The following is a 13,717-nucleotide window of genomic DNA, read 5'->3' on the forward strand; positions in this document are numbered from 1 at the left end:
ACCACCGGAAAACCGGGTTTACAGGTGTGTGTACTCACGAGTGACCGGTGGTAAAGGGATGTTTGTGACACGTGTCGCCCGTTAATCGCACCACCGACGACTACGCGCTGATTCCGCCGGGGAATCCGAAAGAATCCACGACGATGATTAAATCTGCGACGCTAATTAGTTATTTCGAACGTTTCACGTTCGTCTACGTTTTCTTCTTTACGCAAGGGCGGTTCGAAATAAGCTTTTTATACTACACGTATATGAGCTTCCGCTTATGATTTTACATACGTATATAAGAGAAAAAGAAATAAAATAGAATTGATAAAGAATTAATAAAAAATTTAATAATTATTACAGTAATAAAAATAAAAGGAAGAATTGAGAATTTAATTTTGAAAGACAAACGGGGATGTTTAAAAATGTACTACTTACTTTGATTAGGTCCTAAGTTTCCGCAAGAAACGTTCTCTTCTTCTTTTTTTTCTTCTTACTGCGATTTGTTAATCTTCAACCAATATCTCCGGTGCCCACGACCAATTCAGTTATTTCAAACCTTTCTATCGTCCAAATTAAAATCTTCGTACCGCAGCAACAGCAAACACCCTTCCCCAGAAATTAATATAACAATTCACAAGACTAAAACCGAACTGAAGTAGCGCGCGGTGATAAGGTGTAAGGTATCTCTTCGATTTTCATCTCGATCGCCGCCGATTGTTCCTCCGGCCGGGGGTTGCAAAGCTCTCGAGATCTCTTCGCGGCGATTAAGACTTTCCCGTCGACGAGAACGAAACGCGCGGGACTCACTATATGCACGTGCGACGTCTGTAACTCGTAATTTTTCCTCGCCGCGATGTCTGGCCGCGGCTGGTGGCGCAGAAAAGGGTATCGGCGACCAAGAATTATCATCCCCATGGGGTGCGACTGGGCGGACGACATGACCGTCGACACGAGAACACGTGCGCGAGACGTCGGCCAGCGACGACGATTGGCCGACAGGCGGGGCCAGATCCCGCGATCCTCGCAGGGGTTGAATGTGCACAACCCCTCGGCTGAGCAGCGCGAGGGATATCCTCTTTTCCACCCTGTTGTAAACGGCGGTGAGCGAGCCGGAGCGCGAAAGTCAATTCGCGCACGATCCTCGCCGCCTCTCACCCCCTCCGGCTAATCACAAAGAACCACCGAAGTCGAGCCGGCATTATCGAGCGAACCGCGAGAGGGGTACGCAGGAAAAAGAGATAGAACCGTGTAGGAGCAGAAATTTATTTTATACTTGGCTCCGACTTTTTTTAACGTTCGCCGCGAATAGGAGAGAAAGGAGAAAAAGAAACGGTACAAGCTGAATCGGCGAATAAAAACATTTTCATACGCGAGAAAGAATGAAACAATAATTGCATAGGTAATTAATTTAAAAAATTTCACAACGACCTGTTAATAGAAGATTGGACAGGTTCGAGAGTTGAAAAGTTTCGCGATTTAAATTCCGCAAACGGAGATGGAGACTTAGATATTTTTTTATATTTAATAAAATATAATTATAATTTTTTTTCCGAAAGGGATATAAATAAATCTAAGTAAATTTAAGAAAAATTTAAATTAAATATTTAAGATTGAAATTTAAGTTCCATTAAAAAAGAATTACTCTCGAAATTATTTAAGAATCGGTAATAATGAGGGATAATACTACGTTGCGAGGTATGCTCGCTTTGTTTAAATATTATTTGAACGATTTCACTCTACAATCAAATAGCCTCCAAGATCGATTTACGTTCTGGATCAACTTCGGCAATGATTGATCCTTAAATAAAGATCTGACAGGCCTCGTTGGAATACATTCCTGTTACCGTACTCTTGAAGTGACTGTGGACATCTGGCAGTTTCTCACGGCGCTGCGACGTTACGGTTACGCAAGACAAGCGTAATGGCATACAGTATTATGAATATTTCATTTATTATTTCCCTGGAAATCAATGATCGCCATCTCAAGAGTACGTGTACACGATCAGACCACCATTTTATTCATATTATCAGATATTTTATACACGATCGCCTTGGAGGCTCGCGAGGTTTCGCAGCGCGAAAGTCTGAATGTAGAAGAAAATTTGTTTACTAAAAAAATAAAAAAAATATATTAAAAAAAAAATATAAATATATTTAAAAAGACAGAAATTAATTTTGAAAATATACGATTAAATTAATTAATCGCGGTATTATATTAATATATAGGTATATATTATTTTTTACACGAGACGATAACAGGACTGCGCTTTAATTAAGAACGTCAATTGTTGTCTCCGAAATTATTTTAGAGAAATAAATTGAAAACTGAAAAAAAGGCGTCATGATCACATTGACGGAAATTAAAGATCGGGTTAACAAGGACGGTTTCGAGTGTATCGAGCACTCCCGGTAATTTCCACACATCGGGGCTATCCTGGAGGGTGGTGAAAGGCAAGTCTGCGTTTGATAGCTCGCAGGATCCGTAAGATCCTCGAGTGCCTCCTCGACGCGATAGCGGGAGCAGAAAATCGCGCTGAAGTGGTAACGGTCGGGCTAATGGCTCGGAGACGATATTTTGTTAAACAAGGAAACCTTTTATCCCTCCCACCGTGTCCCGCTGAAAAAGACGCTCGACACCAGGGACGCCGTTTCCTTCGGCAGGATTGTCACCGTTTTGTCACGATATATCGCTGAACTAACTGTATTTATTCCAAACAAAATTTTTTTTTTCTTTTTCTTAATATTTATCTCTAAAAAGTAATGATTTAAAACCCAGATTTCGCACTTTTCTGCCCGACTTTGATAAATCTCTGTTAATCTAACATCAGTTTCCTGTAGTTTAATGTTCTTACATAATTTTCTTTTTAATTATATCCCTGTAAGTGTTAATTTTATCTTGTAATATTTATTCCGCGTTAACTTATTGAATTTCGTGGGATCTGGCTCGACCGGGCGTTCTTTACTTTTACAATTTCACGCTGAAAGCGGCCCTGCACCCGTTACTTCGGTTGTCTTGTCACCAGAAAAAGAACGAAGGAAACCGAAGTGTGAACCGCCGACCGCCATGACAAGGTGTCACCTGCGGTTTCTCACGGTTCACCCACGCATATCTCGCCATTCTTGCGGATTCCTTCGATCCGCCCTATCTCTCACTCGAATCTTTTCATACCTTCGCTCCCTCGCGAGAGAAGAGTCGATAAGTGTGACGTCCGCTAACGATACTCGGTGAATCGCTCGTTTTCGATAAGCCCAGCTAAATTTAATTTTTATAGACTAATTATTTAAAATTTTTAAACAACAATAAAATATATAATATCCTAAACTTTTTAATCAAAAATTTATAATCGTGCAGTTATAAATAATAATGCATTATTTTCGTATTCTTAAATTTACTCTATAAGAATATTAAATATCTTAATTTTGATATCTCATTCCGAACGACTATGTATAAAAAAAAGAGTGGTTCCGGCCGGGATCGAACTGGCGACCTTCTGCGTGTAAAGCAGACGTGATAACCGCTACACCACGGAACCTGATGATTAACGTTTTCTTATACAAGACTAAACCGTTCATTATGGCACTAGATATAGAAAATATTAATGTATATTAACAATAGCCGATAAAATAATTGCCATTATTACATGTATTTAGAAACAAGCCAGAACTCTGTAGGCATTAATAAATAATTAAATGCATATTAATTAGAAATAAAAATGTGAAGAGGTCTGCTTTAAGGTAATTAAAATTTAATAAATTCTATCAGTGCGGAATAATATTACTAAATGTAAATCCAAAATAAATCATTACTTTTAATTAATTGAGAAACATTCTTAGAAGCAGCGCATGTTTGAAAATAAGTTGGTAAATTTAATAATTTTATATGTCATCAGCAATAATAATTATTTATGTCATCTGTTATAAATTACTTGTAAAAATCGGTTTGTACTGTACAAAAAAAAAAAAAAAGAAAAAAAGAAAAAAAGTTAAAATATGCTACATATGAAATCATGCGGTAAATACATGACAATCTGTTATTTCCTAAATTATTGCGTAAATCGAACTTTGCTTTAAATTGCAACTCTCGTACACGTAATTACGTAATTGCATTTAAAGATAATCGAGATAATAATCGAGAAAAAAAATGAGAGGAAAATAGTATGATCAATTCATTGTCCTATTTAAAGCAAACCGGGCCGACTTTAAAGCCGAAAGCTTGCTGCGGCGATCCGTAATCAATCGGATAAAAATCGACGAGAGGCAGTTGCTGCAGCTTTTTCGTACGAATTAAGAACGTGGTTTCCTCTTTACCATTCCGGCTTCTGCATCCGTCCGCGATAACGTGAGGCTCGATGCTGTTGTGTGAAAACTCGTCCTCGTTGTCGCCGAGAAACCGCACCGAGAGATTGTAACTGCGATCCTCGCCGTTATACCAGGCGACGCTGTTCGTGCATGTATACGTGAAATTCTGGTAAGCCTCTTGGCTAAGCAGACGTAAAAAATTCATTTGCACCACTCCGATTGTCTCGTAACTTATCTGAAAAAGAAATTATTCTCTCTAATATCAATTTATACCTTTAAATTTTCTAATTTTATGATAATAAACATTTTATCGGCCTTACTCGAAATCCACCGCGTAAATGTGAATACCAGTCGGTTTTATTGTCTTCTTTTCTCCACGGTATACTCGGCATATGACTACTGTGAATATCTGGAAAGACACAAGTCTCGCCCATGTCCGTGATACTACAAAACACACTGATAGCATCGTCAGGCATACCTAGGTTCGGATCGATCCAGTACCAACCTGTTTGACAAATAAAATCTTTTAATTATCAGTAGAAACACATTTTCAGATACAATTTCAGAAAGCAAACAATTTATTTTCTGCTTAAAATTTTTTATATCTTTTGATAGAATTTTTTTAATTAATATAAATTTTCTTTCAAGAAAAGATTTACTGAAATCGCTTAGAAAATATTAAACTTATAAAAATTATACGCAACATATTCTTTTTTAACAACCATGACTTTAAATTGTAGCATTATAATAATTTTACCATTTTTTAAATCGGAATGTCCGTAAAACAGATCTTTGCACGTTCTCGCTGGACTTTCTCTGGTACCCGTTGGCTTACGCATTAAACGTAATTGTTGTTGTATATTAGAAAAAGCCTTGTTTATGTCTAAGAGCTTCTGGTCAAATATATCTTCTTCGTCGCTGTATAAATAGAGAAAAAATCGCTTTATAATTTTTTAATAAAAATCCGTTAAATTAAAAATTTATAATTTAATTGCATGCGTAAAACATTAAAAAATTTAAAAAGAATGTTATAAAAATAATGCAGCTTTTTATTATTTGCGATTTAATATTTGCGATGTTAGATTAAATTATAAAAAAATTCTTACCCATTTTCGGAAGCATTCCGTTTTTTTCTGATCGACAGATCACGTATTATCGTCGGTGGTATTACACCGTCGAACTCGAATTGTCCCATTGATAGACCAGGCGGCCCTGGCGGACCTGGTGGACCCGGCAGACCTATTTCACCTTGCGTGCCGTCATTCCCAGCGTGACCTTTCGGTCCAGGTGATCCCGGTGGTCCTGCTGGACCGATAAATCCTTGCTCTCCTCTTGGCCCATCGTGACCAGCGCGCCCAGGATTTCCTTTCGGTCCTTCAACTCCAGGTGGTCCACGATCACCTTTTTCTCCACGCTTTCCATAATCACCTTTGATTCCAACGAGTCCCGGTTCGCCTCGATGCCCTTTAGTACCTCTACGACCTTTGTCACCCCTCTGACCTTTCGGACCGATCGACCCGATTGTACCGGGAGCGCCAATTGCTCCTGGCATGCCTGAAAGACCATTTTCTCCGACAGCGCCTGGTAGACCTCTCTCTCCTGGCAATCCCGGCAAACCGGGAGGCCCTTGAAGTCCGATAGGCCCTACAAGACCCGGTGCTCCAGGGAGACCAAAATTTCCTTTTTCTCCTGGTAAACCTGTATTACCTTGCTGACCTGCTGGCCCCTCTGAGCCCTAGAAATTAATATTTATAAAACAAAATTTTATATTTAAAATATTTATATTTAAATTATATTCAAAATATTTATATTTAAATTATATTTAAAATATTAATTTATTAAATTAATTTTCCTTTAAAAAAATTAAATATATTAAATAAAAAATAAAAAAACTAAATATATTAAATAAAAAAAATAATTAAATAATTAAAGATTTTATACCGGTTTTCCTGGAGGACCCGGCAATCCTTCTTTGCCGGGTAATCCAGCCTCGCCTGGTACGCCAGGATCACCTGCTCGTCCATCCTCGCCATCCTTGCCAGGCTCACCTTTCACGCCCATATGGCCGGATTCTCCGGGTGGGCCGGGAAGACCGGGTAATCCAGCATCACCTTTAGGTCCCTCGGGACCGGTTAATCCTCGTAGTCCAGGAAGTCCGAGAAGTCCTGTTTTACCTTCTTCTCCTTTAATTCCGATCGCACCTCTTTCTCCCTTAATAAAATAAAATAAAAAAGTAATATATATAATTTTTATAGTAAAATTCTATATTATTAAATACAAAAAAAAATAATAAAGTTTCTAAAATATGTATATCTTACCTGTTTACCTTCTATGCCTGGTTTTCCAGGAGATCCTGGTGTTCCACTGTCACCTTTTTCGCCTTGACGGCCTTCTGAACCGGGAAGACCTTGTTCTCCTTTAAAACCCTTCGATCCTCTCGGACCTCGTTCTCCCGGAGTTCCCAATGGTCCCATGAGACCCGGTGCTCCAGAATCTCCAACTTCACCTTTTAGTCCTGGTTGGCCTGGCAAACCGCTCGATCCTATAGGCCCAGCTGGTCCAGCAGCTCCGACTGGACCAGCTTCGCCTTTTGATCCTCGCTGTCCGTTTTCACCGGGTATTCCTTTCTCTCCGGGAGGGCCCACCGCACCAGATTCACCACGTGGCCCTTGTACTCCTTGCGGACCCGGAAGACCCTGTGTTATATCACGATAAAAATAATATTGTAATTATTTATTATTTAAAACATTTTATTTGTCACTTGATTATTTATACGTACTATATTTCCTTGAGAGCCTTTAAAACCCTTTTCACCTGGTGAACCTACGTTTCCTTTATCGCCATCTTCGCCAGGAGGACCAACTGGCCCGGGTGAACCGGGTAAACCTCGTTGTCCCGGTAAACCGTCGCGACCTATAAGTCCAGCTGGACCATGTTCGCCCTTTAAATAAAAAAAAAATTATTTTAAATCGTATATTATCGACACTTTCTTTTTTAATTATAAGTATAAAATAAAAAATATTAAAATAATTAAAAAACTTTAAACAAAAATAGCATTTAAATTATATAATTAATTATATTTTATTTAATTACTTTTTCGCCTTTGAATCCAATAAAACCTTTGTCTCCTTTATATCCTTGCTTTCCTTCAGGACCTGGTGGTCCGTCTTTACCGAGATCTCCTTGAGAACCTTTATCGCCGGGTAATCCTTGAGCTCCGGTAGATCCCATCTCACCTTTCAAGCCAGGCAATCCCTGAAATTCACAATATAAATACATATTTTATTTTAATATTAAAAATTATTAATTTTACATCTCGCACAATTTATTTTATAAATATAACTAACCGGCAAACCGCTAAGACCTCTTTCACCTGGAAATCCTGGTAATCCTCCAGGACCTGGCGATCCTTTCGGTCCTGTCAAACCGGCTGGGCCCGGCGGACCTTCTTTCCCTTGTTCGCCGGGTAAACCAATTTCACCAGGAGCTCCTGGATTTCCTGCTACTCCCATTTCACCGGGATGACCAGGCTCTCCGGATGGACCTGGAAGACCTACGACACCGGGAACTCCTGAGGGTCCTGGAGGCCCCGATTCCCCAGTAGAACCGCGCTCGCCGGGTGGACCTGGTATGCCGTCTTTTCCATCAAGACCCGGTGAACCTGACGGCCCCACAAATCCACGTGGTCCTTCAACGCCGGGAGGACCAATTTCGCCTAATGGTCCAGGAGCTCCTGGCTGACCAGTGTCACCTTTTGGTCCTGGTAATCCTTCCGCACCTCGTCTACCACGAGTTCCTCTGAAACCCTATATAACATTTTTTTTTATTAATTTTATTTTTATTAATTAATAATATAATTTTATTCGTACATATTTATATTTGCTAATACTAATATTAAAACGTTACATGCAATAGAAATTTACCCGTGGACCTGTTGCACCACGTTCACCTTGTAATCCGCTGTTTCCCTAAAAAAAAAATATATATATATATATAAAATAATCTTTTTTTATTAAGAAATTATATATAATTATAATTAAAATTAATTATAATAAAATTATAAAATTTTTATAATTATTTATAGTTATAAAATAATTATAAAATTATATATAATATAAGAAATTAATAGTTAAAAAAAAACTTCATATAAATTTATCAACGTTACTCTTTCTCCTTTATCGCCGCTTAATCCTTGAACGCCCAGATGCCCTTTATCTCCCTTTTCTCCAGGATTTCCAGGATAACCAACATATCCCGGTAGACCTATTTTTCCTTTTTCTCCGGGCGATCCAATCTCTCCAGTTTCACCACGAGGCCCCTCGAAACCTTTTGGCCCTTCTAAGCCTTCCAGACCGGGAATTCCTTGCGGGCCTGTCGCTCCAGGCTCCCCTTTCATTCCTGCGTCACCCTTTTCACCTTCTAAACCTCTCTCACCTTTTTCGCCACGTTCTCCTGGTGAACCACGTTGCCCTTCGTCACCCTTTACACCTCGAACTCCTGGAAATCCTACCGAGCCTTGTGGACCTAGTGCGCCTTGCTCGCCTTTTATTCCTGGAGTACCAGGATTTCCCGGAAGTCCGGGAGATCCGTCAGCTCCCGGAAGACCAGAAATTCCGGGTTTTCCTTGTGGACCCTTTTAATAAAATTTTATTATACTATATAAGACAAAATTTAAATTTTTTAATTAAAATAAAAAAAAATTATATTTATAACTTACAACTAAGCCGATCGGTCCTGGTGGACCTTGAGGTCCAGGTGAACCTATTGATCCTGTCGGTCCCGGCTGACCAGATTCACCGGGTGGTCCGAGTGGGCCAGGATTACCTTTAACACCTAGTGGCCCTTCATTTCCGGGAATACCAGGGTTACCTGGTAATCCAGGAAAACCTCTTGGTCCAATAAAGCCTCTCGGACCCTGTAAATTAACGTTTTATTCTAATGTCATTTTCCATTTATTAAATCTTTTATCTACAAATTTTTTTTTATTTAATTAAAAAAAAAATTTTTTTTTTTTTTAATTTATAATAATTTTGTAATAATATTTTTACCAATTCACCGGGTAAGCCTGGTAAACCAGGAGGGCCGTCTTCTCCCTGCATTCCTTCATGTCCCGGTAAACCTGGTTCTCCAGATGTTCCCGGAAGTCCTCGTTCGCCTTTGTCACCCGGCAGACCAGGTAACCCTATCGATCCTTGCTCGCCTTTTATCCCTGGCGGTCCACTGAGACCACGTTCACCGTCTCTACCAGGACGACCTCTTCTACCTTCCCTGCCGGGACTTCCAGGACTTCCTGTAAAAAATCTGTTTTTTTAATTTCTAAGAAGATTAAATTTGTGAGAAATAAATTTACAGAATCTATAAAAAAAATTATTTTACAAAATTCTCTTTAAATTCTGATCTCAGCTTACGTTTATTTTTCTTTAACCTCCGTAAACCATAATTTATTTTAATTAATTTCTCAATATATGTCAAAATACTTTTAAATTAATAATATTAGAAAAAAAAATTATATTTTAATATTATATATGTATATAAAAAATTATTTTGCACCTTGATTTCCTCGAAGTCCAGGTTCGCCAATTTCACCAGATTCTCCTTTCTGTCCTTGTGGGCCAGGCGGTCCATCCGGACCCGGAACGCCTGTAAGTCCCATCGGACCGTCTACACCTCTCATCGCAACCATGTGCTGAGATACCAATTGTCGTAACATTTCCGCTTGAGAGTCCGGGCCTTTTTCGTTACCCTGCTGACTTAAGGAAGGTATTAGGAATACGTTGCCTGGTGGACCAGATACACCTGGCAATCCAGGAAGACCGTCTCGACCGGATTCACCCTTTTCGCCGGGAGAGCCAGGTACTCCCGGTGGGCCAGGAAATCCTCGGGGACCAGGTGGACCTCGATTATTGTAACGCTTTACGTATTCTTCATCGTAAGAATCATTTGTAATTTCTCCATAATTTTGTTCATGACTCGATTCTTCATTATATACTTTTGTAGTTGTATTTTCCTCGTCATACGACGTCTAAAATTATTAAAATTAGTCATTAATATTTAAAGTTAAAATTTAATTATAATTTTTATAAATACACATATAATAATTCGTGACGATATATAATAATAATGTAATTTATTCTTACGAGATTCTCCGTTCTTGATTTAAATACGTTAATTGTATTAGTCGTTTCATGAAGTAGAAAGTCTCCGTTATCATTTTCGTCCACATTTTTTTCATTCTTTTCTTTATAATTATCTTCGTTAAAAGATGAATTATAATTCAATATATGCCTTGAGTGATGTTCACAATCTGGGGCGAACACTGTGCAGATTTCGTAAGCGGCGTCTGGATTTAAAGCTAATTTCAGCATCTCGAGACTTCCCTGTAAAATAATTTTATCTTAAGACTTTACAATTAATTTTATGTTATTATTATCTTGAATTTTTTACCTACCAGATATGAATCTCCTTTAAGTTGCTGTCCGATCATGATAATGCCAGCGATAGTTTTCTCAAGATTTCTGCGTAGCTTTTTTGTAAAGTGCCTATCGCAATCGAGAATAATTGTAACGGCGTCGCCTTTGATGCTAACTCCTAATCGATGCCACGTTCCGTCGGAGATATCAACATCAAAGGAAATCGGTTCACTCTTGTCGTCAGAGTTTGTATTATAGAAGAGTTTAATGTCGCGCCCCAATGACAGAATCAATTGTTCTTCACCGCTGTCACCGTAAATGGTAAAGAGCACTGACGTGGAGTGACCTATAAAGTAAATAAAATTATTAACGGACACTTAACGGACACTTTAACAAAAGTACAGGGTATTTGTAATTGCATCCGTTGATTTATAATCTTTAAAATAACTTAACCTAATTTATAAATATTAGTAATTACCTCTGATTGTTGACTCGTTAGCTTTCGGTTTCGCCACAACTAAAATTGAAAAGTCCTGTGGTATGCCGTTCGGAAATAGAATATTAGTAGGAGTCATTAAGATCGCAGCTTCCATAATATCATACGCGATTGTGCCATCTTGGCAGCGACTCTTCGTTCTTCTCACGCCGAAAAGTTGTTCTTGCATTCCCGTCGCTTCGATTAGATCAGTTACGTTTCTCGCTGAAATAAAATAAAAATCATAAATCAAGAGTAATCAAGAATACAACGCGATCGAAAAACAGATTGGAAGAAAAATATAATTTAAAAAATTAGAAGAAAAAGCTTAATATTTTTTACTCCTACAAATTTTTAATAATTATTACTTTTTTATTGTTTATATTCTTTTTCTTTTTTTTATTGAACGATCAAGTAACTAGAACGAGGCTACAAATGAGAACGGACATAATAGACATGACGAACAACTAGAAACCCACTAACCCGTGAACTCGCGAGTCATAATTCATGTTGTTGGAATGTCAATTTAAAGGATGCTGCGGCATGCAACTTTGCATGCAACACACACGAGACTCAATTAGCGCAATAGAGATCAGTTAGAAATACGCATCTCGACAATAAACGCATATCATTCAAAAGAAACAAATTTTAATTCTCTTCCTTTATAAGCTATTACACATAAGAAAATAACTTTTACTTTAAAAACCGATCGAAGCTTTAATTAATTTCTAATTAAATTATTTGTTTTATACTTTGAAAGCAAAGTAAATTTTAATCAGTGCTTTTATAACTTATTTTGGAGAGCTTTTTGTATGCATCGAAACTTAAAGTTAAAAGCATTTTCGATACAGACAAAATATATTTAACTAATAAAAATATAATAATCACATAAAATAAGATAATTAATATTAATACTGAAGGAATTTTTAAGCGCGACTTCGCCGACGAACGCCAAGTCGAAAGTCTTATTTTGCAATAAAACTTTGCGCAATATATTGAGTATTTCGAAATTTACCTGCATCCCGCAGCGCAGCATTCGTCGTGTTTAGCTGTAAGCCGGATGCGATGAACACCGGCAGGAGCAGCGAACGCGCGAGGATAAAAATCCACGTGAATCGCAGCGTTTTCCATCGCCCCCCGACGTGGTCCCGTGGTCGCATGATATCCTTTCGCGTCGTCAAAACATACTTCCGTCAATTTTCTGGTGCACACCTCTTCTCACGCGTATCCGTAGGCTTGAAATCACGAAAAATACAGCACGAGATCACAGCGTGACGATTTCTCTCTCCTTTTTTTCTTTTCCTCACTGCTGTTTCTTACTTTTCTTTTTTAAATATTCAACATCCTTCATCTTCGAATTAATATAAAACGTTAGAAAATATGATCGATTAGGTGTCTCCTTTTTTTTCCTTTTTGTTGTATTTTTAATTTGACCTGCGTTTCCTTTTCATGCCAGTTTCCCTTCGCAATGCGCGCATGCAACTGTCGTCTGGATGATCTACTTGTGCGTTCCATACATGTGCTTTTTAGTTATGGTTCCACATCTCTTCTATTAACACTGATTCGTATAAGACATGTCAGATAGACCACAGGGTGCAGTGTCATCGGGTTAGTCCCTCCTTCCCTTTACAATGATGATATAATCGGGAACATCTCACTGGTTGAAAAAATAAAACAGAAAAAATGAAAAAAAATTTCTTATAAAATTGTGAATTTCGATCTTTAACATGTGAATTTAATTTGACAAATTTCTAATACTTAATTTTTTAATTTATTCTTTTTCCATCTCAATTATTTTAGTTTCTTTTTTTTATGATTAATTTAATTTATACTTATATTTAAAATATATAAAATTATACAAATATTTAAGAAGAAAATACTCTGTATACCGAGAAACATACCGAAGTCACTGACCGAAGCATTACTTATTATGAACTTTGACATCTCATATCCTCATTGATCGCGTGTACGTTCTAATTAACATCTCGACATCTTTCCTTCTCTGAAGTACATCACGAAAGCCTGACGTAAATCTTTATCTTAAAATCTGAAAAAAAAAAAATATATATATATATATATAAAATAATGACTGTTACGAAAAAATACATTAACAATCAAATAAATAATATTTAAGATTAATATTTCAACAACTAACCCCTCAATCTCGCGTGATCTAACCAGCCCGGGTAGGTTGTCATCAGGCCAACTGATAAAGTTGGCCGTAATTTAATCATGCGCCCATGATAGGTTCTGAAAAATTCAGAGTAATTAAAGTGATAAATACGTCCATCCTGAGGTTTTTCAGTGCCGAGGTTCTGAAGACGCACGAAAAGTAACAAAAGTTCAAAACAAGCTAAGAAGTGGCATCCACTGGTTTTCACTGGTTGCCAACACCATCCTTGGCCGACAGCGGGAAGCTCGAGTCGCATGTCACCCGATGATAAAAAAAAACCGATGGTAAAACCTCTTTTACCATTTCTATTATCATCGGGTAATATGCAACTAGAGTTTTCCGCTATCAATCAGAGGGGACACTGGACGCATT

At 37.9% G+C, this 13,717-nt stretch overlaps 1 protein-coding gene and 1 non-coding gene across 2 annotated transcripts; both read right to left on the reverse strand.

Moving 5' to 3' along the window:
• Nucleotides 1–3,407: 3,407 nt before the first annotated feature.
• LOC139112475 (collagen alpha-1(XI) chain) lies at nt 3,408–13,702 on the reverse strand. Its single transcript, XM_070673521.1, has 20 exons — nt 13,328–13,702; nt 13,074–13,219; nt 12,188–12,829; nt 11,176–11,397; nt 10,736–11,043; nt 10,425–10,664; nt 9,838–10,309; nt 9,336–9,577; nt 9,005–9,202; nt 8,453–8,920; nt 8,211–8,255; nt 7,635–8,093; nt 7,381–7,542; nt 7,067–7,228; nt 6,606–6,983; nt 6,229–6,498; nt 5,394–6,022; nt 5,045–5,205; nt 4,608–4,792; nt 3,408–4,522 (listed from the first exon to the last, which is right to left on the reverse strand). The coding sequence occupies exons 3-20, from the start codon at nt 12,330–12,332 to the stop codon at nt 4,163–4,165; spliced, it is 5,106 nt and encodes a 1,701-aa protein (XP_070529622.1). The 5' UTR covers nt 12,333–12,829; nt 13,074–13,219; nt 13,328–13,702; the 3' UTR covers nt 3,408–4,162.
• On the reverse strand, nt 3,449–3,521 carry Trnav-uac (transfer RNA valine (anticodon UAC)). The gene has a single exon. It is a non-coding gene; the product is annotated as a tRNA-Val (tRNA).
• Nucleotides 13,703–13,717: the final 15 nt, after the last annotated feature.

Source organism: Cardiocondyla obscurior, linkage group LG29 (genome assembly GCF_019399895.1).
Source record: "Cardiocondyla obscurior isolate alpha-2009 linkage group LG29, Cobs3.1, whole genome shotgun sequence".
NCBI lineage: Eukaryota > Metazoa > Arthropoda > Insecta > Hymenoptera > Formicidae > Cardiocondyla > Cardiocondyla obscurior.

What these genes read in the sequence shown, in the direction of transcription:
- LOC139112475 (XM_070673521.1), bottom strand. Translation starts at nt 12,332, where the DNA reads ATGCGACCACGGGACCACGTCGGGGGGCGATGGAAAACGCTGCGATTC. An exon ending in CAGGACCGATCGGCTTAGTT is followed by an intron (nt 8,921 to 9,004) that starts GTAAGTTATAAA and finishes TTTTATTAAAAG; the next exon opens with GGTCCACAAGGAAAACCCGG. An exon ending in AAGGCTCTCAAGGAAATATA is followed by an intron (nt 6,984 to 7,066) that starts GTACGTATAAAT and finishes GATATAACACAG; the next exon opens with GGTCTTCCGGGTCCGCAAGG.